The sequence below is a fragment of the Nycticebus coucang genome, chromosome X (genome assembly GCF_027406575.1).
Source record: "Nycticebus coucang isolate mNycCou1 chromosome X, mNycCou1.pri, whole genome shotgun sequence".
Lineage (NCBI taxonomy): Eukaryota > Metazoa > Chordata > Mammalia > Primates > Lorisidae > Nycticebus > Nycticebus coucang.
The window spans coordinates 7052193-7077299 of NC_069804.1; the positions used below are offsets into that span (position 1 = coordinate 7052193).

General features: G+C 44.9%; 1 protein-coding gene across 2 annotated transcripts in view; it reads right to left on the minus strand.

Moving 5' to 3' along the window:
• Nucleotides 1–25107, minus strand: part of ANOS1 (anosmin 1) — a 165023-nt gene that overhangs the window by 125424 nt on the left and 14492 nt on the right. For both annotated transcript variants that reach the window (XM_053579480.1, XM_053579481.1), the window contains exon 2: nt 4062–4109. In XM_053579480.1, coding sequence (XP_053435455.1) covers nt 4062–4109 — 48 coding nt within the window. The remainder of the gene's footprint in view (nt 1–4061; nt 4110–25107) is intronic.

Consider the following 25107-nt stretch of genomic DNA (forward strand, 5'->3'; position numbering starts at 1 on the left):
AGCAAAGGAATCTATTTCACAGCTAAACCAGTTCCCTTTAGAGATGTATCTTCAGAGTTATTGACAATAATCCCACTTGCATTTAATGGGCAAAAATTAGTCAGGTGGCCATAGTTAGCAGCAAGGGAGAGTGGGGAACTATAGATTTCAGCTCTAGGTGGCAATGTGCTCAGGTGAGGAATTTGGTTTTGATTAGCAGAGAAGTGGAGAGGCTGGATTAGGAGGCAAAGAGCAGCTTCTCCTATCTCACCAATGCTAGAGAGGTCATGATGAAAACCAGAATTACTAAATGGAGCAAGCCATTTAGGCAGGGTTGGGCACAGACCTTGACCTTAGTAACTTACACATCCATTTACTTTCATGTAATAAGGTACGCCTGATGAGAATGAGACTGCATTTTAATTTCTTTCTATAATTCCCCAAATGCACAGACCAGGGTTCTTTAATCTTGGCACTGTTGACATTTGAAGATAGATAATACTTTGTCCTGGGAAGTGCTGTCCCAGGAAGGACAGGCTGTTTATCAGCATGAGTGGCCTCCACCCACCAGTGCCAGTAACTCCCCACCCCCATTCATGACAACCAAAAATGTCTCCAGTCATTGCCAAGTGTTCCTGTAGTAGCAAAATCGCCTTCAGTTGAGAACCGCTGGCCCAGGCCTGTGCTGGACAGCAGATCACTCTCCTGCCCTGTTTAGGGACTAAAGGCCCCCGAGTTCACAGTGCTCATTCTCTCACGTTGAACCCAGCAGGCTGTTTACGTCAAATAAAACACAGACAGGAACCTCCAAATGGAACGTGTTTTATTTGGGAAGGAAGAATTGGAATTCCTCAGAGTGTCTGAAGAATAAAGAACAGGTTAGAGGTTTTATTAAGAAGGAGAAATGTTGGGCGGCACCTGTGGCTCAAGGAGTAGGGCGCCAGCCCCATATACCAGAGGTGGCAGAGAAATGTTATGTATTATAATGAAAGAAAGTCCATTGGCACTAGTAAGATTTGAGGGCGCTGACAAGCTCTGATTGGGTGAAACTAGTCTTAGCATCACAGCAGGTGGTTTGACTAGCTACAAGGTAAAACTGGTTCCAGGTTCCAGTAGGTGGTTCCAGCAGCCAGGCTCGCAGAAAATTGTATTTCTGGAGCAACGTCATGTGCTCTGAAGGCTTCTTCCCACTGGCCCCTCATCTTTTAGTTGGGAGTGACGAAAATGACTCAATTGATATGATCGAATTTCATAAAGAAAAAAAGCACAGGTTTTCTCAATAAATAGCAAATAAGCATGCTAAGTCATACACACAGAATGCAATCAAGAGGTAATTTTAGGGAGAAAAAGGTAAGAAAGGGGTTACATTCATTTATTATAAATATCTATTGAGCAGCTACAATTCGCCAAACACCAGTCTGGACCGTGGATTATGTGCCAGTGAGGAAAGAGGCCGGACTCTGAGTCTACATGAAGCCTCTTTTCTGGTGGAGACCCTGGCAGATGACAGGGACACGGTGATGACACGGTGATGACACGTCAGGCTGCGTCAGGTGTGAACAAGGAGGTGCCCAGGTGTGTGGAGGGTGGTCCGGGAAGGCAGTGGTGCTGAGGTGCCTATGAGGCCGGAGGAAGAGCTGGGGGTCTCTCTGGGAAAAGCAAAAAAGGGCAGAGTGGGCAGAGGCAAGGCTGGGAAGAGACCACAGGCAGACTAGGCGCCAGGAAGACTGAGGATAGACTCGGGATTTTAGCCAGAAGAAGCTGGAAATATAACGTATCCTAGGGTTTAATGTGGACAGTGGATTCTGCTTATATTTGTAAAGGATCATTCCAGCAACCATGCGGACATTTGACTCTTTGCTGCTGGAGTAGAAGCCAGGAGACCCTCGGGAAGCTCTTGGACTCATCTAAGCAGGAGAGGACGGCAGACAGGAGACAGGAAGGGGAGCCAGACAGGATGTGGCCCGGAGGGATTCTGCAGGTGGAGACCACAGGCTTTGCGATGGTCACCAGAAACGACCAGGGTATGCTTTCCAGCCAACATTATCTTATCTTTTAAGATACATAATCAGAAAATTGTGCGCCTTACTTCTGCGCCTTCTCACCCTGTCCCAGCACTCTGTTTGAAATGGTTTTTAACGTTGTTGATCCGTAGGTAACACAATTTGGGGGACAGTGATGCGGGCCTAAGGGCACCTCTGCTGAGCCGCAAAGTGGTTCCAGAGGCATTATCCAATATGTTCAGGCCTGAACATTCCCATCTGTGAAATGGAGTTACTCTGGCTCATCGTTAACCTTATTAACCTAAGGATTAAGAGGAAAATCTACACAATACTGCAAGAATCCCCGTAGAAATGCAGACTGTGACTTTCTGCACAGCTATCCGGTCGTGATGACACCCAAAGGAGATAAACTCCGATTAGTATGTAAGGTTCCTTCCCGGAAATCCGAAGTTACTGAGACCACCTTTAAACTTCTGTCCGCTTTGTTATACATTCCAGAGTTTCTGCTGGGGTCGGCTGGGACTTACTGACTCATTCTTGCTCTCAGACAAATGGGACTGATTTCTTTATTTGTAAAATTCAAAGTCTCTTGTGCCAGCCTTGATCGCTCAATCTCAGACTATGGTTTAGCCATCTGTGGTCCCTGGTGGTACACATTTCTTTCATTGCAATAATTTAAAAAATAGTTCAAATGAATCTCTTCCATGCAAATTCCTTTTAAGTCTATAAAAGCTAACTTATTTCTTGGTGGGATGTACAGAAAGGGGGTACTTCAATAAAAGGTAATAGTGACACAGCAAGTGATCATTCACGTAACACCCAACCAAACTGGAAAGAAACGACACTTAGGAACATTAGTCAACCCATGGCACTCAGCGCTGTGTGCAGTGGTGACATAAACAAGTTACCCCAAATTTCAGTTGAAGAACAATAAATATAATGGATACTGGGAAATGTCTTATCAGAGCAAATGCTTAGGCTATTACACAAAAAGAGGACACAGACTGTAAGCAGACACTTCATTTCCACCCAAGGTCTAGAGAGTCGGGAGTGAGAAAGGCTTATCTTCCCCCAATCCTTTCACATCCCTCTAAGAATTCTGCTCTACTTTTAAACGGCATTCACATGTGTTAAAGCACACACTGTGTGCCCGGTTGTTAGAACACATTACTGTAACAAGGCTTTTGGTTCAGGAATGTTATTCTACAATCATTAATTTTATGTGTTTGAAAGACCTTTCAAAATAATAATGTTCTTCGTAAGTATACTCTTTCAATATTATTATATATTCTTTAAGTTCAATTGTGATTATGAAACAAAAGAGTATTTCAATTTTAGAGCTGAACTTAGTGCTCATGAAATAAACCTTAACAAATATACTATCGTGATCCCAAAGTTGCTCCAATATTTTTAGCAGACTTTGTAACTTTACTCCTTCGTATAATCTGATTATAAAACCTACTTTTTGGACTGGAGTAAGAGTGTATATACACATGTACAAAATAGACACGTATCTACATGTGTACAAAAGAAAAAGATTGATGTTTGGGGACTGAGGTAAGAAATGCAGTCCCCTAAACACAGGAAAGAACATCGTGACAAAGTTCACACTATGCTCGTGTGCAGCAAGGAAGACTCAAAAGTGAAAAGAAGACCATTTAAATAAAGAATCAAATGATTTTACCAGCAGTTCCTACAAGCAAACCTAAATACACACAAAGTCACTTAGTGTAGCTAGAAAGCGTTAAATCCTTGGGCATTTTATGTTTGATTTTTTAATCACAAAATTACCAAAGAGAAAAATAAAGGATGACATACAACTGGTCACACATGTATCCTGGTGGCAGTGGTAGCTACAGAAACTGACTCTACACATGATAAAGTGTCATAAAATGATACACATATATTGCACCAATGTCAATTTCGTGCTTTTGATACTATTCAGCAATTACTCAAAGTGTAACCATGGGTGCAGGTTGGATACATATTGTTTCTCTGTGCTGTGTTTGCAACTTCTCTACAGTAACTATAAAATTAAAGGTTTTTTTAACGTCATTAATACAGTTGAAAGAAACTTACCTTAGAACATTGCTTGTGATTCTGACACCAAACCAGGGAACCATTGTTCTATAAAAAGAAAACACATATATATTGGTGATGCATTCAATAATCTTCTAATAGAAAACTGCACACACAAACACTTAGAATTTTTATAAATGATAATTCACGTGTATAATTGTTAAATGTTGTATTTTAGCAAGGGACCAATCTTGCAAACATGAATTTCCCTCTCCTTTAGATAGGAGTTTCCCTCTCCCTTAACATTTCTAATGGAAGTCCTATTTCATCGACTTCACAATATAAATGAAGACATAAAATAATGAAGATTCCAAGGTTTCTGAAAGGGAAAAGTGTAAGACAACTTTCATAGTGTGCTGAGCGATGAAATTCAGGCCAGCAAGAGAGTGGGCGCAAGGTGTCTGGTCCATAGTAGCAGTTTTAATGCATTTACAAATTAGGTAGTGCACACTTTTGATTTTAATCAATTTACAATAGTAAGAGTTTGGGCTTGGGAGTTTGGACTTGGAATGCCTTTGCTTTGCCTTTCACTAAATGCATCACCATGGACAAGGATTTAAGAGCCACATGCCTCAGTTTGCCCATCTTCAAAACAAGCATGAAAGCAATAGGTCAAGCCTCAGGTCACTGGGTCAATGACATGAAACAGCACAGACACACAAGATACAGCAAGTGTTTGGACTACGATTTCTTATCACGAACTTTAGAATTTCTGCCTGAGAACCTCTCATCCCACATCACAACAATTTTGGGCACGGCCTTTAGTTTGGTTGTAGTTTTTTAAGTCACATTGCACTGGGCTGGAGTCATAGGTCAAACTGGTAGAAACGAGGGGACGGATGCTTAGGATGCTGTGACCTCCCGGTCTCTGCGGTGCGAAGGTCGAGATGAGACCGAGTCCTCCACTTCCTGGGTTTGCCCTTCTAAGCAACGTTTAATCTGAAGACTCCCAGCATGGGTAGATATGAGAAAAGAAAATGGAACCAATACTATATCTTTAAAAAATATATTTTTATGAAAAGTTTATGGAGATATCATTTGCATCCTGTAAAATTCATTGAAACTGTACAATTCAATGGTTGGGAGCATATTCAGAAGACTATGTGACCGTCACCAATAAAGAAGCCGTAGCCCTGACAGCCACTCCCACCGTCACCTGCCCCTCGTTGCCTCATCCTGCCGACTACTAAACTACCCGTCTTTGTGTTTCTGCCCATTCTAGACAGTTCATAGAAATGGAATCACACTAGGTACACCTGGCTTCTTCCACTAAGCAGGATGCTGACGTGAGGCTAAATGTTACCGCCGTTTTCCTTCTTCTGTACTGTGGGATGTATCAGAACTTCATTCGTTTTCATTCCATTGTGTGGACATGCCACATGTCACCCACCCACCCCCAGTAATATACCTTCATATGTCCCTTTCTCAATAATTATATGCCTTAGTTATAGTAAGATCCTGAAAACCATTAAATACATCTCAGCTGTGTGGGATTAGACATCTTCCCCTTCCATGAGAAGATCTTCAGCCTAAGATGTCTCTGTCCCACACTAGCTATGAAGCCCCGGGCACAGAGTCTTAACTGTCATGACAGCCTAAACTCCTAAGTGATTCTTACACATCCCTGGGGTTTTAGCCAATCTGGTGTCAGCCTCCCCCCCCCCCACCACCACCTACTGAGCTCCATGGACCCCACATCTCCCTCCGACAAGTGAGGACTGAAGCTGGGGGCTTACAGGAGCAGCTGGTTAGGAGCAGCTGGTTAGCTGGTTAGAGAAATAACCAGGTTGGGCAGAGGCCAAAGCTGGAGAAATAACAGGCATGGCTTGCGTACCAGACAACGCGGTGTCAGAAAAGGTACAGGAAATAAAGGACAATGTCTGCTACTTTATAAAACCAGCACTGTGTAAAGGAGTCATTGGCCTGGCGACAATGGATGGGTGGTGAGGTCAGGCAGACTGAGGCATGTCTCTGAATGGGATCAGGGGTCAGACATGGGAAGTGCCGAATGTGGAAGCCAGGCACAGGGACCGGCCACCGGTGGAGGACTTCCCACGTGATGGGCTCTCTCCATATCCCCTGCGAAGGGCACGCCCTGCCTACCCAGGGCCAAGTTGGCTCCTGCCTGTACTTCTGAGGACCGCATGTGTCCGAGGGCCTCCTGGCCCCAGCTTGAGGGCCACATGCATCTCCCAGTGAGGGAGGTGCCTTGTAAAGAGACCCAGGGGTGACGTGGACAAACTCAGATCTTGCACCCTGGGTCAAGGCCAATTCCTGGCGGCTTTGCTCCCCATAGTCACGGTTTGAACATGTGCAGCCTCCTCGAGTCAGGTCAGCAAGTGCTGCTCCTTGGCCTGGAAATCTCAACATGGGCACTGTCCTCCTCCTTCCGTCCCAGATACTTCTGTTTCCTGGGCAGATGGGCAGGACCTCTTCTCTGGAGGACACAAGGGCCTCAATGCCCCCGGATCCTGCCACCTCTGGGGAATTTGGAGCACTTTCTCCTGTCATAGGGTGTATTTTCTTTTCTCTACGTCCTGGCTTCCCAAGGGGAGTGTGGTCCTGGAGATGGGACCTCACGTTTCCTCCTTCCTGTCTATATCACATTAGCAACATGAGCAGCTCCTGGTGGGGTCAGAGATGGCATTCGCCCCGGCTCTGCAAGACAGGGGCTTCAAAAGCAGAAGTAGCAACAGTTGCCTGCCCCCAAATTGTTGGGTAACAAAATATCACTAACACACTGACATACCTCCAACTATTACTATTTTTATTAATCTACTGACCACATCTACACGATGGGCACTAGCATTAGTGTTTTACATATTCACCCCACATTATCACCCCATGTAATGACATAAATGTCACCTGTCCATTCTATAGTTGAAAACCCTGTTGTCAGAGAAACCAAGTAAAATATCGCAGGTCAAGAAACCAGGAACTAAACCCAATGGAAACCAATACAATAGGTAAAACAACAGTTAAAGGAGTAGGATGGATGCTCGGGTTTGCTTTATTATTTATTTATTTATTTATTTTGAGACAGAGTTGCATTTTGTTGCCCTCAGTAGAATGCCGTGGTATCATAGCTCACAGCAAACTCCAACTCTTGGGCTCAAGAGATTCTCTTGCCTCAGCCTCCCCAGTAGCTGGGACTACAGGTGCTCACAATGCCTGGCTATTTTTAGAGACAGGGTCCTGCTCTTGGTCAGGCTGGTCTTGAACCCATGAGCTCAGGCAATCTATCCTCCTCAGCCTCCCAGAGTGCTTTCTCATCTTAGGGTTGAGTGACGTGGGGTCAGCTTAGCTCACAGCAACCTCTAACTCTTGGGCACAAGCCATCCTCTTGCTTCAGCTTCCCAAGTAGCTGAGACTACAGGCATCTGCCACAATGCCCAGCTAATTTTTCTATTTTTGGTCTCTTTCTAAGGGTCTCGCTTTTGCTCTGATCTTGAACTCCTAAGCTCAAGCAATTTGCCCAACACGGCGGCTTGGGTTACAGAGGGCTAGCAAGACAGACGTGAGCCACTGTGACCAGCTGGTGCTCAATTTTGAAATAATTTCTGGATTTATAATCTTGGGAAAAGAATAAAAATAGGCCTGGGTATTCCTAAACATCGTCCGTTCAGCAAGCAGCGATCAGACGTGGTTTGCAGCAGACAACAGGAGCGGGAAAGGGTACACTGGTAGAAAGCAGATTTCAAGGGATTTTAACTTATCTCTGGAAAGAGAACTTTGTATTTAATAAATGTCAGAGGGTTAATAAAAAAAAAAATAGGAAGACCAGGCTTAATGGCTCATGCCTGTAATCCTAGCACTCTGAGAGGCTGAGATGGGTGGATCACTTGAGCTCAGGATTTCCAGACCAGCCTGAGGAAGAGTTAGACCTCTTCTCTAGTAAAAATAGAAAAACCAACAGAGTGTTGGAGCCCACACCTATAGTCCCAGTTACTCAGGAGGCTGAGGCAAGAGGATTGCTCAAGCCTAAGAGTTTGAGGTTGCTGTGAGCTGTGATGATGCCACAGCACTCTACCCAGAGCCACAGAGTGAGACTCTGTCTCAAAAAAAAAAAAAAAGGAAGAGGATTAGAGTCCTGACAAGCCTGTGATTTTTACCCCCTGATGAGCTTCCCCTTGTTCTGGTTGACCACAGGTAGAAAGGCCAAATTTCAAGAACAGAAACCCAAAGAACACAGCCAGCACCATCTCCACTGCCCAGACTCAGCTTGCCAGGTTCAGACCCCCGCCCTACCCCTCAAGGACGTCCCTCCTTTCCTGAAACTCAGCTTGCCCCAACCTATCGGCTCACACACATCCATCAATTGATCACAGAGCCTGTCTGTTGGACTCTTCACATTTTCTTTACCTCAATCAAGGCATTTGCACTTCAAGCAAAATTTCCCACTTTCAATCATTCAATGAAAAGCTCTGACATCATAAAGAAATATGTGGGGCCATAGGAAGAAATCATGAAAGACTGTCATGACTAGAATGAGCTGTTGTTTATTAGTGAAGACAGCAGGTCAGAGGGTGCCTGGGAAGATTAGAAAGATAATCCACGTAAAGTATGTAGTAAAATGTTTGGCACAGAGTTAGACATCGTAAAAAATCTATTGTTATCATGCCTGCGATTATATTGTCATTTGCCATTATTATTGCCTTAGGAGTGGGACAGTAATCCTGGGTTTAAAATCGCCCTGTTCTCAAGTGATTCCATCTCATTAGTCAGACTCAGAAGCATTTAGCACTGCAAATGCTAAAACGCAGTATTTGCAATGAACAAGGGGCTGCCTTGCCCTCCTTTTTGTTTCCCCCCCGGGGTGGTAGCAATTGTTCAAAGCGTTCGCCTCTATGATGGGTGGGGGACGGCACAGTATTTTCGCCTTCATTCCCTGGGCCTGACCGTTTGTATTTGTGACCCAGTGAGCACTGTCTCTTACCACGTCTGCTGAGCGTTGTTGACCATGTTCTCATCCATGTCCGCAGCTATTAATACCAATGAGGTGTAATCATCATTTGTCTGTCGCAAAACTTTTTCGATATGTCCTTTGTCATTTGAATTTATTCATGGAGTTTTTCCACAAAGAGCTCTTCTAGGCACATACCCGGGGGTGCACAAGTGTATCTTCCCTCGAAGTGCTTACTTAGTTCCTTTCTGGATTTGGGGTTTCCTGTTTTTCTTGAAATAATTTCCCCCATGCCAAGGTTTTGCAGCCGCTCTGTGCCTCTGCCTTCATCAGTCAGCACGTACCTCGCCACTTATCTCTACAAACAACTTCTGAAAAGCCTGCCTCACAGCACCAGGGTAAAGCCCCAATTTCCTCTCGCCACTTTGTTCCGGCCAGGTGTGCCTGTGCCTTGCACAGTCCTGGTCCTCCCGTGTTGCTCACCTGTAATGCCCTCACAGTAGGAGAGCAAAATGAAAAAATACAAGACTCTAGTACACTTCAACAGCCAGCCGCAGGCACCGTTCTTAGATTACCATAGCCTTCCCCAGGTGAGCCACGACAACAAAAATAAAATACCATATTTGCAATAAAGTCTTGTTCTGGCTTAATGCCAACAAAGATAAAGAGGGAAAGTACATGGGGGCTAGAAACACGTTTGTCTCCAGAGTCAGTATTGTAACCTCCAGGGAGGATTAGACAGCGGGACTTTTGTAATTATATAACAATTACATCCTGTATTTTATTGGTTTAGCCAGATGAAACATGAATGCTAGTCAAGCCAACTTTCAAAGAGTTTATATAAGTTCTATCCACGGCACCCAGCCATTATTTCAATGACATTTCAAAGTCTTCCCATTTCTAGCCTTTTGATTTTTCCTTCAGGAAAAACAGTTCTTCAAAAGCTTTAAGTAAAGAAAACACATCATTCACTCAAAGAAACCCACAGGGGGAAGAATAAAGATAAATGAAAACGAGTTAGCTAGATGCAACCATGTGGAAAGAGAATTACGGAGAGATCGCACCCATTTTCTTTAACAGAAGCAGGTGTTGGGGGACTGATCAGTTTGCAGCTTCACAAATACACACCAAACTAGTATCCAGCCATAGAACGGAGCACTTAAAACTGAAACCATCTAATAGAAATCCACAATTTCACATCCATGCTAAGTGAGAAGGGTTTTTGTAAATAATAACAGGTTAAAATTTAATGATTCATTTTAATACACAATATTTTTCTATTAGTTTGAAATTAAGGCATTACATAATTTCATTTATTATTACAAGTGTTTTTTTTCTTCTGTTATGAAGATACCCAGAAGTCTCTCATGTATTTGATTTGGACAAACTTTGGATTTTCTGGTAAATCGTGGCTTCTGCGCAAAATCATGTGAAACCTAGGAAGATTTGGGGATGAAATAAATGACTTGTGCTAACAATAATTCTAACTTTAAGTAGGTTTAGAGAAAGCATTAAATGTAATAATCAAAATTTGGTAAAAGATTCATCATCACAAACTCAGGGCTGCAGCAGCAGCAGACTACTTATGAGAACGTGAACGAGTAAAGCTTTGTTCTGGGAAATCTAACAAATAAAGAAATGTCTGGTCCCTCCTCACAGCTCCTCCTCCATGGCAAGGATGAGGGGCAGTGTGGATGAGAGCAGGCTGTAAACGCCGGCATGCCCCTACGACTCCCCAGTTTCTAATTCCCGTGTGTGTGAATTCTCCTAAGGACGCCCTCACCTGTCACCATACCTGCTTGTCTAGAAAGCCAGCGGATGCTGGGGCAGTGGCGTAACCACCCTCTGAGTGCACTGTGTCAGAAGGACCACCTGCTGCAGCCTATGGAAGGTGCTCAGTCTCCCTGGTGGGGAGTTTTAGCTGCTCACACCTGCCCCAGGTAATGCAGGGGAGTGGAACCTGCTGCCTTAAGGCCACCTGTGGCTTTCTAGGTCCTTAAGGGCATCCTTTTGACTGTGTGGAAGTTTTACAAACCAAACCATTTGTTTTTAAGGGAAAATCATTTGCACCCAAGGACCTAGAAGATCACATGTCACCTTCAGGCCACAGGTTCCCCCCATCTACCCTTCACAGTGAAGTTTCCCCAACTTCAGCATTCATAATAAGTTTGTGCTGCATATTGTGGAGAAAGCTAACCTGGGAAGAGAGAAAAGGAAGAAATAGTAGACAGGAAGTGAAGTGACTAAGAAAGGGGCAAATCATGTATGGGGTTTCTGGACATGATCGTGGAATTCAAGGCTCCTTTAATGACTGATATCAAAGCACGTTTTGCTTTTTGATATGGAAAAAGGGAAAGGAAATCTTCTGCACTGTTTGAGACTATTACAGCCCAAATAGATGGGAAGCCATTGTCTGGAGCACGGCAGGCAGCCTCTTTGGGGGTTCTCAAAACAGAAGGGAGGTTCCTGAGACCCAGAGGCAATGCTGAGTGATGTAACTGTGGGCCCCCCATCTTCATAGGGATCACCAGCAGCGTCTGACCTGGGACCTGGGCTCCCACTGACATGTGAATGGCCATAAGAGAGGGCTCAACCCACAGAGGATCAAAAGTATCAGGGGAAGAAACAGATGGTTGTGTCTGTACTGAACATGTTTTATTATTATTATTATTATTTGAGACAGTCTCACTATATCGCCCTCGATAGAGTGTCACGGCATCACAGCTCACAGCAACCTCAAACTCTTGGGCTTAAGCGATTCTCTTGCCTCAGCCTCCCAAGTAGCTGGGACTACAGGTGCCCACCACAACTCCCGGCTATTTTTTGTTGCAGTTGTCATTGTTGTTTAGCTGGCCTGGGCTAGGTTCAAACCCGCCAGCCTGGGTGTATGTGGCTGGCACTGTAACGACTATGCTATAGACACTGAGCCTGTCATTATTCTTTAAATGACGCAATAGCATTTACATCTCATTAGGTATAAGAAATGTAGAGATGATTCAAAGTATAAGGGAGGATGTGCGTAGGTTATTTGCAAATACTATGCCATTTTATATCAGGGCTGTGAGCATCTTTTGATTTGGGTATCTAGGGGACCTGGAACCAATTCCCAGTGGACAGCAGGGACCACTGTCCCTTGGGAGGACTGGTGGTAGTGTATTCACCAGAGGCTGAGAACTATGGATGCGCAGACTCACCATTCCCTAGGGTGGCGTAATTCTCCTTAGCAGTGCCTAGCATTGCACGTCCAGGGAGGCACCTATCACAGCTAGGGGTTAAGTGGCCAAAAGGCAAGAAAATGAAGCTACTGGCCAAAACAAAAAGAAAAAAGAAGAGAGGAGAGAAGAGGAGGGGAAGGGAAGGGGAGGGAAAGGAGGGTAAGGAAGAGGACAGAGGGGAGGGAAGGGAAGGGAAGGGAGGGGAGGGGAAGGGAGGGGAGGGGAGGGAAACGGAGGGAAGGGAGGGGAGGGGAGAGAAACGGAGGGGAGGAGAGGGGAGGGAAGGGAAGGGAGGGGAGGGGAGGGGAGGGAAGGGAAGGGAAGGGAGGGGAGGGGAGGGGAGGGGAGGGAAGGGAAGGGAAGGAAGGGGAGGGGAGGGGAGGGGAGGAAAACGGAGGGGAGGGGAGGGGAGGGGAGGGACACGGAGGGGAGGGGAGGGAAGGGAAGGGAGGGGAGGGGAGGAAAACGGAGGGGAGGGGAGGGAAGGGAGGGGAGGGGAGGGAAGGGGAGGGAAGGGAAGGGAGGGGAGGGGAGGGAAACGGAGGGGAGTGGAGGGGAGGGAGGGGAGGGGAGGGGAGGGAAGGGAACGGAGGGGAGGGGAGGGAAACGGAGTGGAGGGGAGGGGAGGGGAGGGAAACGGAGGGGAGGGAAGGGAACGGAGGGGAGGGGAGGGAAACGGAGGGGAGGGGAGGGGAGGGAAGGGAAGGGAGGGGAGGGAAACGGAGGGGAGGGGAGGGGAGGGAGGGGAGGGAAGGGAAGGGAAGGGAGGGGAGGGAAACGGAGGGGAGGGGAGGGGAGGGGAGGGAAACGGAGGTGAGGCGAGGGGAGGGGAGGGAAGGGAAGGGAGGGGAGGAGAGGGGAGGGGAGGGAAGGGAAGGGAGGGGAGGGGAGGGAAGGGAAGGGAGGGGAGGGGAGGGAAACGGATGGGAGGGGAGGGGAGGGGAGGGGAGGGAAAGGGAGGGGAGGGGAGGGAAAGAGAAGGACGGGAAAGGAAAGGAAGGGAAGGGAAGAAGGGGGAAGGAAGTGAAGGGGAGGGGAGAGAAAGGGAGGGTCGGTGAGGATAGGAGAGGGGAAGAGAGAGAAGGGGGGAGGGGAGGGGAGGAAAAAACTAAAAGAGGAAGGTCGCTGATGTAACAGTGTGCTTGCAAACTCCCAGGGGCAGAGAAGGGACCTAAAGACATGGGTCTCAGCGAATGACTCTGAGGGCCTAGATCTGTCCCTGGCATCTATACATTAACACATGAACTGCCATGAGAGTTAACTTACCCTTATTTCGAAGGCAGGGCCTTGTGAACCATATATAACTCACACGTTCCTTGCACATTGACTGCCACACCAGAAAAAAAATTCTTCCTTGATGCCAAGGTGTTTCCTTACATCAAGAGACATGTGAGTTATACATGCTTCTCAAGGTTTCAGGCTCAAAACTAGCGTGAGTTAATTATAACTCACGTGGCAGTTAATGTGTTTCACCTAATGAAACACTGTCCCAGGGAAAAGTGTTTCTTCAAGTAGGGCAGGCCATGCTAATAAATGCCCCAGATTGTTCTTACTCTGAGGCCCCCTTGGCAAAGGCAAGGCCAGTGGATTGTCAGATGCTGCGGGATCATGGAAGGAGGGTCTGTGGTGCAGAGCAGGTGTTGGAGGGAATGGAAAGACCAAATGGGGAGTTCAAACAGATGTCTGAACTCAGAGCAGAAATGTGGAGTTCACAGAGTCTAAGGTGGTCGAGCCAGCGCTGACTATCAGTGCCAGTGTTGGGAAGTTCATCAACCCCCAAAGAGCAGAAATGTTATGTGCAAAATAAAAGAGGTATTGTCTGTGGTGGATACTGTCCTGGGGTACGACCCAGTCCCTAAATCCCATAACTGAAATGCAAATCCTCCAGATGACAGAGCATGTTGAGATCTTACAGCTCACAGAGGAAACCCACTTTGTTCGCCCTAAAACTACTTGAGTTGAAGAGAACTGCCCAGCCCAAAACTAGGCACTTCATTAAGCTCAAGTCCAGGTCCGTTGATGTTGGAGATCAAAAGGGCCACCGCCTTTCAGTTCAGAGCATTCCCAGCTCCAGGTGTGCTATGGGATCTGCAAGGTGGCCGTGGAGTTGGTGGCAGCTGACAGCTCCTTCACCCTTCCACAGGGGCTGATCCTAAGAGTGCCACCAGTAGCATGCTGAGCTCAACCCTCAAAATCTTGCAATACACTTCATGAGTAAATCAACTTGTGATAAGTGTCACTTTTCCATATGCTTCAAGCATGAAGGAATGGGCTGTCTCCCATTGGAAGGATTTGGGGAAAAGCCAAGGTCGGGGAAAGGGGCAAAGCTAGGAGGCATAGGGCTTGACAAGGATGAGGGAGTCCGAGGATTTAACTCAGGGGTCAGGGTGGAACAGTCACAGGGAAGAATGGCGGGTCCTGTGCTGAAAGATGGAGGCAGAAGCCCGTTGACCATGGTAGCCCAAGACCACACCTTATTGCAAGTCCCAAACCCTTCCTCAATCAAGCAAACTAGTTTAGAGTCTATTACAACCTCACTTCAGGTTGACAGGCTTTTCCCAAAACTAAAAGAATTATGTTCTCCGAGGATGTTCACTAAGAAGAACGCCATGTTGTTTCAACTTGTTTCTGGCTGTTATTTTTCACCTGCGCTTTTACAAAGCAACTTTAATACAAAGCTGTGTGGTGAGCAACTGAAGGGAACAATAGAAATGTTTTAAAAAAAAAACTGCAAGACCACAGAGAAAAAATGTTTTTAGATAACTTTGCCCAACCCTTAATGACATTCTTTCCTATAACTGTCTGGAAAGAATATGACGTGATACAAATTTGCAGCTGGGTAAAGTACACTTTAAGTGAAATACAACTAGCCCTGTTTTGGAGTCTTCTTAGGTCTTTCTTTCCTTAACTATTGTTGTCTTTTATTGTAGGATATTTTATGCATGAACACAGGAAAATTGATCCAGAGAGATTTTTAACTCAAAGTAAATTACATTGTTAAAATGACAACTTGTGAGATCTCTTAGCTACGTCCAGATGCAAACTTGCCCTGTCCAGAAAGGCAGGGTGCAGTAAGTGCTTTTGTTCCTAAGGGGTTGAAAACCATCTTCTGTACTGTTGTATCGAAATGCATTGAGAGCTTTTGGAATTTCGACCTCATGGTTAATCGCGTGAGCAAACCTTTTCCACTGTTAACAGTTTTCTGTGCAAAGCATTCACATCAAGAGGCATTTCTGTCAGTTTCCGCCTGCTACGGGACAGGATCTATTTGAATATGGCTATGTCTCTTCTCTAAATACAAGGAATAGGACCCAAGATGTGATTCCAAATACCACTCGAAATGTTTGTAAACTAGACTTCTGACGCAGATGATACTGTATAATTACAAATGAGAGAAGACCTTTGAGGGTCATTTAATCCATCTTCTTGCTGAAAACAAGACAAATGTAACTTGTTAATGACATGTCATTGTCTCATAATACAAGGAACTTTCCAAGGGAAAAGGTTTCAGGGTCCCTGCTGCATGAACTTTTTTCCATCCCTGAATTCCTAGGGAAACCACTCCAAGCCATCCCAGAGCCAAGGGCTGAGCAGTGACATGTGAGTAACTTTTTCTGCCTGCTGACATTTTATTCTCTAATGGAAAAGGGAAAAACCAGAAGAGGAAAAACAACCCAAGCTCCGTCCAGTCTGGGTGTCAGAAGGAAGGTCACACAGAGAATGAATTCCATAATATTCAAGGACAGAGCCGAGACAACGAAACAGCCCAGATCCTGCAAATGAACATGAAATGGAGAACTTTCCTAAAAAAATGATTGCTCATATCTGAGGAGAAAAGGATAAAGATCAAAGTTGGGGCAAGAATCTCAGTGTCCACTGATAGGGCTAAATCACTCTGGAGACTGTCCAGGATCACAGAGTTAGCCACAGTCACGTGTGTGAGTAACACGCGAAAGTCCTTGGCAACCGTGGCCACACAAGATTCTCAGGAACATTCCAGACCATGAGAACTACCAGAGTGATAAAGATTCTAGTTTAGCCAGGTACAGAGGCTCACACCTGTAATCCTAGCACTCTGGGAAGCCGAGGCAGGTGGACTGCTTGAGGTCAGGAGTTCTAGACCAGCCTGAGCAAGAGTGAGACCCCGTTCCTATAAAAATTAGACCTGTGTGGTGGCAGGTGCCTGTAGCCCCAGCTACTCAAGAGACTGAGCCAAGAGAATCACTTGAGCCCAAGAGTTTGAAATTGCTGTGAGCTGTGATGCCACAGCACTCTAGCCAGGGGGACCAAGTGAGACTCTGTCTCAAAAAAAAAAAAAAAGATTCTATTTCAACTCTCTTCTCTCTTGTATATGGTAAGTAAGCTGGGACTCAGGCAGGCTAAAAATATGCAAAATATGGTTAATCCAAACAAAAAGAATATTTTCTTAGAAGGCATATTTCACTTGGAGTCACCATCCAGGCTGAAAATTAATCTCGTCTCTTCTTAAATGAAAAGGATTATGTTCATATGGGATCATCAAGGAGATGTTTACGAGGGCCGCTGTGGCCATCTATAAAAATCACAGTTGTAATCTTGCTGGCAGGACGCAGAGGCCATTGAGTCGACACTCAGGGCGCAAGGAGGAATAATGGAGATGGGGTCAAAGACCTGGAGTCCTGCCTCAGGGATATTAATCATGTCACTCACGGTGGAGAAGTCAGAATCCCAAGAGCCTTCAAGAAGTTTTGATATAATAATTCAAAAAGGGTTTTTAGTTGCTTATAAATAAGAACAGTCTTATGAATTTCTACATCATATGGTTGCTTCTAGTCCTTCCAAAGCAGAATATCCATATATATAATCCATACAGTATTTTATTTTATTTTTTTTTTTTTGTGGCTTTTGGCCGGGGCTAGGTTTGAACCCGCCACCTCCGGCATATGGGACCGGCGCCCTACTCCTTGAGCCACAGGCGCCGCCCTTCCATACAGTATTTTAATGCAGGGTTATACTAAACTAAGTTTATGAATCTAAACCCCACATGAAGGGACTTAAAAGTCCCATACCATCATTTACCATTCTTAACATTATTTATAATTCAAAAGGAAAAGGTAGGCACAGTGCCCATAGCTCAGTGAGTAGGGCGCCAGCCACATACACCAAGGCTGGTGGGTTAGAGCCCGGCCTGGGCGTGCTAAACAATGACAACTGCAACCAAAAAATACCTGGGCATTGTGGCCGGTGCCTGTAGTCCTAGCTACTTGGGAGGCTGAGGCAAGACAATCACTTAACTCCAAGAGTTGGAGGTTGCTGTGAGCTGTGATGCCACAGCACTCTACCAAGGGTGACATAGTGAGATTCTGTCTCAAAAAAAAAAAAAGGATCAGCTTCCTTCGCTTGCCATGACAAAAGACCTCAAAGTGGGGGCTGAGAGAACAGTGGAGGCTGGAGGCCGGGAGTGGGGATGGAGGTGTGGGCAGGACCGTGCTCTCTATGACAGGCTCAGGGACAATCAGCTCCCTGAGTTTCCTTTAGCTTCTGGCAGTTCCTGGTTTGTGGCGGCATTCCAGAGTTTGCATGTGTGTCCTCGTGTCCCACCTGTGTCCTCATGTCTATGCCTGCTGTGTTCTGCTGTCCTCTCCTCATGACGTCAGCCACACTGGACTAGGGGCCAACCTTACTCGGGTTCAACCTCATCTTAACTAGTTCTATCTTCAATAACCTTGCTTCCAAATAAGGTCACTTTCTGAGCCACCGGCGCCTAGGACATCAACATACGGGTGGCAGGGGACATCATTTAACCATGAAGAGTGACTAACAAAAATCAAAGCCAGGGAACAAGAACCCTGTGTTCCTTTGCCCATACTTCAATCTGCACCCCAGCTGAGAATTTTTACCTTAACATATATGTTTGGATATTTTTCTTTACAATTTGCTTCAAAAGTCACCAGCAGATTCCCGCCCTGTCCCTCTCTGTCTTCTCTGCACTGGGAGCAGTTTCCTGCCAGACCTCATACCCCCAAAAATGTACACCTGCTCAAAGTTCATCTCCACCCCCTCCTTGGCTAGTGATAACGCAGTATAACACTCTACAGAGTACTTTGCTGCCATATGATTTTGCCCAGATCATATCAAGAGCACCTCTCAGCTGCTGAGCCGACCCCTGTCTGTGGTGGTGCTGAAATGACCAGAGACACTGACATGAACAGATGAGAGCCTCAGCATCTTGGCAACCTCAAGTTCCCTGGCCTCACTTGTCCCTAGCCACAGCTTCCAAACCAGTGCTATTTCAAGGGACATTGACACAGCAGCCAAGTTCACTGGGGCCAAGGCTGCCACAGTTGGTGGGACTGGCCCTGGGGTTAGAACTGGAACTGTGTTCAGGAGCCTCATCATTGGTTGTGCCAGGCCCCAACAAGATGGCGGACTGAAGCCAGCTTTCCACGGAGGCTCCCGTCCAGAAGGGGAGTTAAAGGACAGAAATTTAGCAAGTAACCTGGTGGATTAGAGCTACACCAAGACAGAAGACTGAAGAACGCACATCAACCCTGCTGAGGCGAGCTGTGACCCCAAGGATACAAACAAAAGGTACAAAATCCATCACCAAGCAGACAGGAGTCCCTTCCCCCATGAGAACAGCTTGGAATGCCCCACAAACAAACAAGCAGAGTTCAAAGGTCCTCCCACTATACTCCACAGGAGAAACCCTCTAAAAACTGGACCTACATCACCTAATAGGGTGCCACAGGGTTCTCCTGCCACGCATAAAACTGTATATAACTGTATATAGTCTCTACCTGGAATTCTGAGCTCCCAGTACTCCCCTCCACTCTCACTCTGAGGTCTGAAAGCCTGTCCCCCAGGAGTCCTGATTCTTGGGTGATTTCTTGAGGGGTGTGGACAGGCCCTAGACTGCAGCTGGTCAGTGCTGATTCGGCGGCACAGAACTGAGGAGAGGACAGTCGGCTGAGAGGGACCTACACAGGAGAGGCAGTGCCCCGAGGTGCAGAGCAGCAGCCGTTTTTGGCAACAATATGGCTCACTACCAGATAGTCCGAAGCCACACCCCCTGTATCCCTGGGCAACCAGAGGAGGCCGGGCATCTTCTCAAGTGGCAACCACTGAGGAACAGATCTGGGACGGAAATGCAGGCACCCTGAGACTTCAACCCAGAGTAACTGTTTCACTAGGGTCGAACAGAGACCAGCTGAAAACAAGACAGAACCACTTAGCCCCACCACACCAAACAGGTCCCCAGTTTCTCAGGCCATAGCGCTGTATGGGTACACGACAAAGCTCCAGGGGAAAAGTCAAATGGTGTTAAATAATCATGGGGCAGAATCAGCGTAAAAACCTCTGGTAACATGAATAACCAGAATAGATCCACCACCACCCCCAAAGGAAACATATGGCAGATGTAACTGAAGATCCCATTCATAAACAGCTGGCAGAGATGTCAGAAATCAAATTCAGAATTTGGATTGCAAACAAGATTAATAGAATGGAGGAAAATTTGGAATTAGAAATTCGAGGAGCAATTCAAAAGTCAGAATTAGAAATTTGAGGAGAAATTCAAAAGCTGTCTCAAGAATTTAATGAATTTAAAGATAAAACCACCAAAGATTTTGATGCACCGAACCAAGAATTTGCAGCCCTCAAAGATCTGAAAAATACAGTAGAATCCCTCAGTAACAGAGTGGAGCAAGCAGAAGAAAGGATTTCTGACATCGAAGACAAAGCCTTTGAACACTCCCAAACTCTCAAAGAGGAAGAGAAATGGAGAGCAAAAACAGATCATTCTCACAGAGAGCTCTGGGAAAATTCGAAGAAGGCTAATATCTGCCTCATTGGAATCCCTGAAAGTGATGACGTGCCCTCGCAAGGCACAGAGCCCTTCTCCATGAAATTATGAAAGAGAATTTTCCAGACATGCCAAGAGATTCTGAAATTCAGACAGCAGACAGTTTTAGACCCCAGCACAACTCAATCCGAATAAGACATCCCCCAGGCATATCATAATTAACTTCACTAAAGTTAATATGAAGGAGAAAATTCTGAAAGCAGCCAAACGGAAGAAATCTATTACCTACAAAGGGAAGAATATTAGAATGACTGCAGATCTCTCTGCTGAAACTATTCAAGCCAAAAGAGGGTAGTCATCGACTTTTAATCTCCTAAAGCAAAATGACTTTCAACCCCGGATCCTGTATCCAGCTAAACTGAGTTTCATTTATGATAGAGAAATTAAATACTTTAATGACATTCATATGTTGAAGAAATTTGCCATAACCAAAACAGCTCTTCAGAATATTCTCAGACCTATCCTCCATATTGACCAGCCAAATCCTCTACCACAAAAGTAAACTCACTCAGAAACTTTTGATCAAACTCCAACTTCCACAGTGGTGAAAGGATTAAAAATGTCCACTGGACTTTCGAAAAACTTTATACCCAAAATTTTACCAGACTTATCAATATTCTCCATTAATGTGAATGGCTTAAACTGTCCTCTAAAGAGGCACAGAATAGCTGACTGGATACAAAAACTCAGGCCAGATAATTGCTGCATACAAGAGTCACATCTTACCTTAAAAGATAAATATAGACTCAGGGTGAAAGGATGGTCATCCATATTTCAGGCAAAAGGTAATCAGAAAAAAGCAGGTGTTGCAATTCTATTTGCAGACGCAATAGGCTTTAAACCAATAAAAGGAAGGAAGGATAAGAATGGTCACTTCATATTTGTTAAGGGTAATATTCAATATGATGAGATTTCAATTATTAATATTTATGCACCCAATCAGAATGCGCCTCAATTTATAAGAGCAACTCTAACAGACCTGAGCAATTTTATTTCCTCCAGCTCCATAATAGTCGGAGATTTCAACACTCCTTTGGCAGTGTTAGATAGATCCTCTAATAAGAAGCTGAGCAGGGTGGCGCCTATGGCTCAGTGAGTAGGGCACCAGCCCCATATGCCGAGGGTGGTGGGTTCAAACCCAGCCCCGGCCAAACTGCAACAAAAAAATGGCCAGGCGTTGTGGCAGGCACCTGTAGTCCCAGCTTCTCAGGAGGCTAAGGCAAGAGAATCACGTAAGCCCAAGAGTTACAGGTTGCTGTGAGCCATGTGACATCATGGCACTCTACCTGAGGGAGGTACAGTGAGACTCTGTCTCTACAAGAAAAAAAGAAGAAGCTGAGCAAAGAAATTTTAGATTTAAACCTAACTATCCAACATTTGGATTTAGCAGACATCTACAGAACATTTCATCCCAACCAAACTGAATACACATACTTCTCATCAGCCCACGGAACATACTCCAAAACTGATCACATCTTAGGTCACAAGTCTAAACTCAGTAAATTTAAAGGAATAGAAATTATTCCTTGCATCTTCTCGGACCACCATGGAATAAAAGTTGAACTCAATAACAACAGGAATCTACACACTCATACAAAAACATGGAAGCTAAATAACCTTACGCTGAATGATAGCTGGGTCAGAGATGAGATTAAGAAGGAAATTGCCAAGAAGAGAAACTTCTCTGAAGAAGACAGGCACATGGCCAACAGACATATGAAAAAATGCTCATCGATTTTAATCATCAGAGAAATGCAAATCAAAACTACCTTGAGATACCATCTAACTCCAGTAAGATTAGCCCATATCACAAAATCCCAAGACCAGAGATGTTGGCGTGGATATGGAGAAAAGGGAACATTTCTACACTGCTGGTGGGAATGCAAATTAATACATTCCTTTTGGAAAGATGTTTGGAGAACATTTAGAGATCTAAAAATAGATCTGTCATTCAATCCTATAATTCTTCTACTAGGTATATACCCAGAAGACCAAAAATCACATCATAACAAAGATATTTGTACCAGAATGTTTATTGCAGCCCAATTCATAATTGCTAAGTCATGGAAAAAGCCCAAGTGCCCATCAATCCACGAATGGATTAATAAATTGTGGTATATGTACACCATGGAATATTATGCAGCCTTAAAGAAAGATGGAGCCTTTACCTCTTTCATGTTTACATGGATGGAGCTGGAACATATTCTTCTTAGTAAAGTATCTCAAGAATGGAAGAAAAAATATCCAATGTACTCAGCCATACTATGAAACTAATTTATGGCTTTCACTTGAAAGCTATAACCCAGTTATAACCTAAGAATAGGGGGAAAGGGGAGAGGGAGGGGAGGGAGGCGGGAGGTGGGCAGAGGGAGGGTGATTGGTGGGATTACACCTGCGGTGCATCTTACAAGGGTACATGTGAAACTTAGTAAATGTAGAATGTGAATGTCTTTTTTTTTTTTTTTTTTTTTTTTTTTTTTTTTTTTTTTTTTTTTTTTTTTTGTAGAGACAGAGTCTCACTTTATGGCCCTTGGTAGAGTGCCGTGGCCTCACACAGCTCACAGCAACCTCCAATTCCTGGGCTTAAGCGATTCTCTTGAATGTCTTAACACAATAACTAAGAAAATGCCAGGAAGGCTATGTTAACCAGTGTGATGAAATGTGTTAAACGGTCTATAAAACCAGTGTATGGTGCATCATGATCGCATTAATGTACACAGCTATGATTTAATAATAATAAATAAATAAATACAAAAAAAAAGTCACCAGCAGTGTTTATTTCTTAACTGAGGCCTCCCTGCCACCTTCCGGCAGACGTCAGATCATGGTGTGATGACATGATGACACCCCCACCTGTCCACGTCACTGACAAGGCTTGTCCCTCCCTAAGGGGCTCAGATGTTAGTTATACATAATGTAAACTATTTAGGATCAACTAGTCCATTTGAGGTGAAAACAGCTTGCTTAAATGCGAATGGAAGATGCATACAGTTGTGATGAGATGGCCTGTCCAAGCCTAGGCCTTTGCTCAAACTTCACCTTGATTACCAAGGACTCTCTCCCTCCCAGCTTCCCGCTAAGGGCTCTTCATCCTAAATCCACGTTCCCTAAACACATGTGTTCCGAGAAAGTGATCACAGCCCCTTCATCCATCTTCACTTTAGAACCAAAATTCATGCCTCAGAAGACTTGGCAGCCAACGAGTGATTCTAGCTTGCTCATTTGACAGATGAGCGCGCAGAGTCCCAATGTGTGTGCAGTGACACTGCTGGTCAGGACAGGGCAGCTGACTTCTACTTAATACATAAGGTGAAAACTTAATACATTTTAGGTAACCTTGAAAGAAAAGGGGCTAGCCCGAAGAAGAATATTCAAGCTGGCAGGCAGAGAAAGGAGAGTTTTGTGCTGGAACGGGGCACGTCTTAGGAAGCGGAGGAAGGCACCAGAGACAGCGCTTCCCCAGGAATAACCCTAAAGGCCTGGCTCTCAAAGCGTAGTCTGGAGCCAGGAACACCTGCCTCCCCTGGAAGCTCTGGAGCCCTTGAATTCTTGAGTCACCTCTGATCTGCAGAATCAGAAATTCCAGGGTTGGGGAGCAGCGAGCTGTTTTACTAATCCGCCAGGTGAGTCTGATCCTCACTAAAACTTGAGAGCGCCCTTTAGGACAGCAGTTCTCAACCTGTGGGTTGCGACCCATAGGAACTGTATTAAAGGGTTGCGTCATTAGGAAAGTTGAGAACCACTGCTCTAGGAACTGATTTTCCTTTGCTTTGTGTGAAAATGTTTCCATGTTTTCATGGAAAACATTCTAAACGTGTGTCTTTCTTTTCTCTCTGCAAATTTGCCAAGCAAATGACCAAGTCCTTCATGCAGATCTTACAAGTGTACCATAGGATTTTTTTTGTGTGTGTGGGTTTGTTTGTTTTTTTTTTCTGGCCGGGGCTGGGTTTGAACATGCCACCTCCCGTATATGGGGCGGGCGCCCTCCTCCTTTGAGCCACGGGCACCTCCCCATGTACCACAGGATTTTAGTTACTGAAAGAGAATGCTCTTCCTTGTAAAGTCCTTAATCAATCTTTGCACATGTCGGTTTCTGCCTCTACAAGACAGAGACTCCAGGTAACCATGTCCAGTGCTGTGGACACCTAGTTGTCCTCCACTGTCCTATCCTCACCTCAGACTATGGTCATCATCCCAAAAAGGAACCGCAGAAAGATGCTATTTATTGCTGAGATACATTAAGGAGAAAAAGTGAAGCAGGCTCTTAAATCACTCTATTGTTTTTCAGAACAGATACTTGACAGCTGCAGGCTTGCCAGGTGAGATCTGTTGTGCATAATAAGCTATTCCCACCAGGCACATGACTGCCTGGAATCTGCCCTGTGCACCAGCAGAGGTTAGGGATTACTTTTACATTGCCAAGCTAATTCCTCACAAGCATTAAGAGTAGCCAAAGAGAGTACCAGGATCTACAGCTAATATCAATATAAACATTTCAAAATCTAATTTAAAAAACACAATGCCCTATTACTGAAAAGTATTACTTTCATGTGTTTTCCTACATAATATTGTAGGGGCACATTTTGGAATATGTTCAGTAAACCCCATAGTTACCCATTTGTATGGCAAAGCAAACCCTCCCCCTCAACAAGGACTTGGGAGATGCAATCTTGGTCTAGCTGTGTGCTATTTGCAGCAGGGGAAATCTGAGCAGGAAAAAACTACCAGAAATACATGTTGCCCCTGTTGTAATTGACTTTACAATTAATAAATAAGAGTCGGATTTTTGTCACATTGTTTCCTTATGATATATTAGCTTTTTTGTTATGGTAATTTATGTGTTATTTATTAAAGCCTGCAGAATAATTCATCAAACTAAAAAAGAGCACCTCGTAGTCCAGTGTGCCCTGACTTATATGATATTCTAACCCATTCATCAAGATTCTGGGTTATTTTAATATAAACTTCAAAAGATAGCATATTTTAATGAGCGACCACTTGAGGAAACATGATTAATTAAATGTGACGTAAGAGAGAAAGAGCAATAACCCCAAGGAGAAAAACCTTACTTTGCAAAAAGGAAAA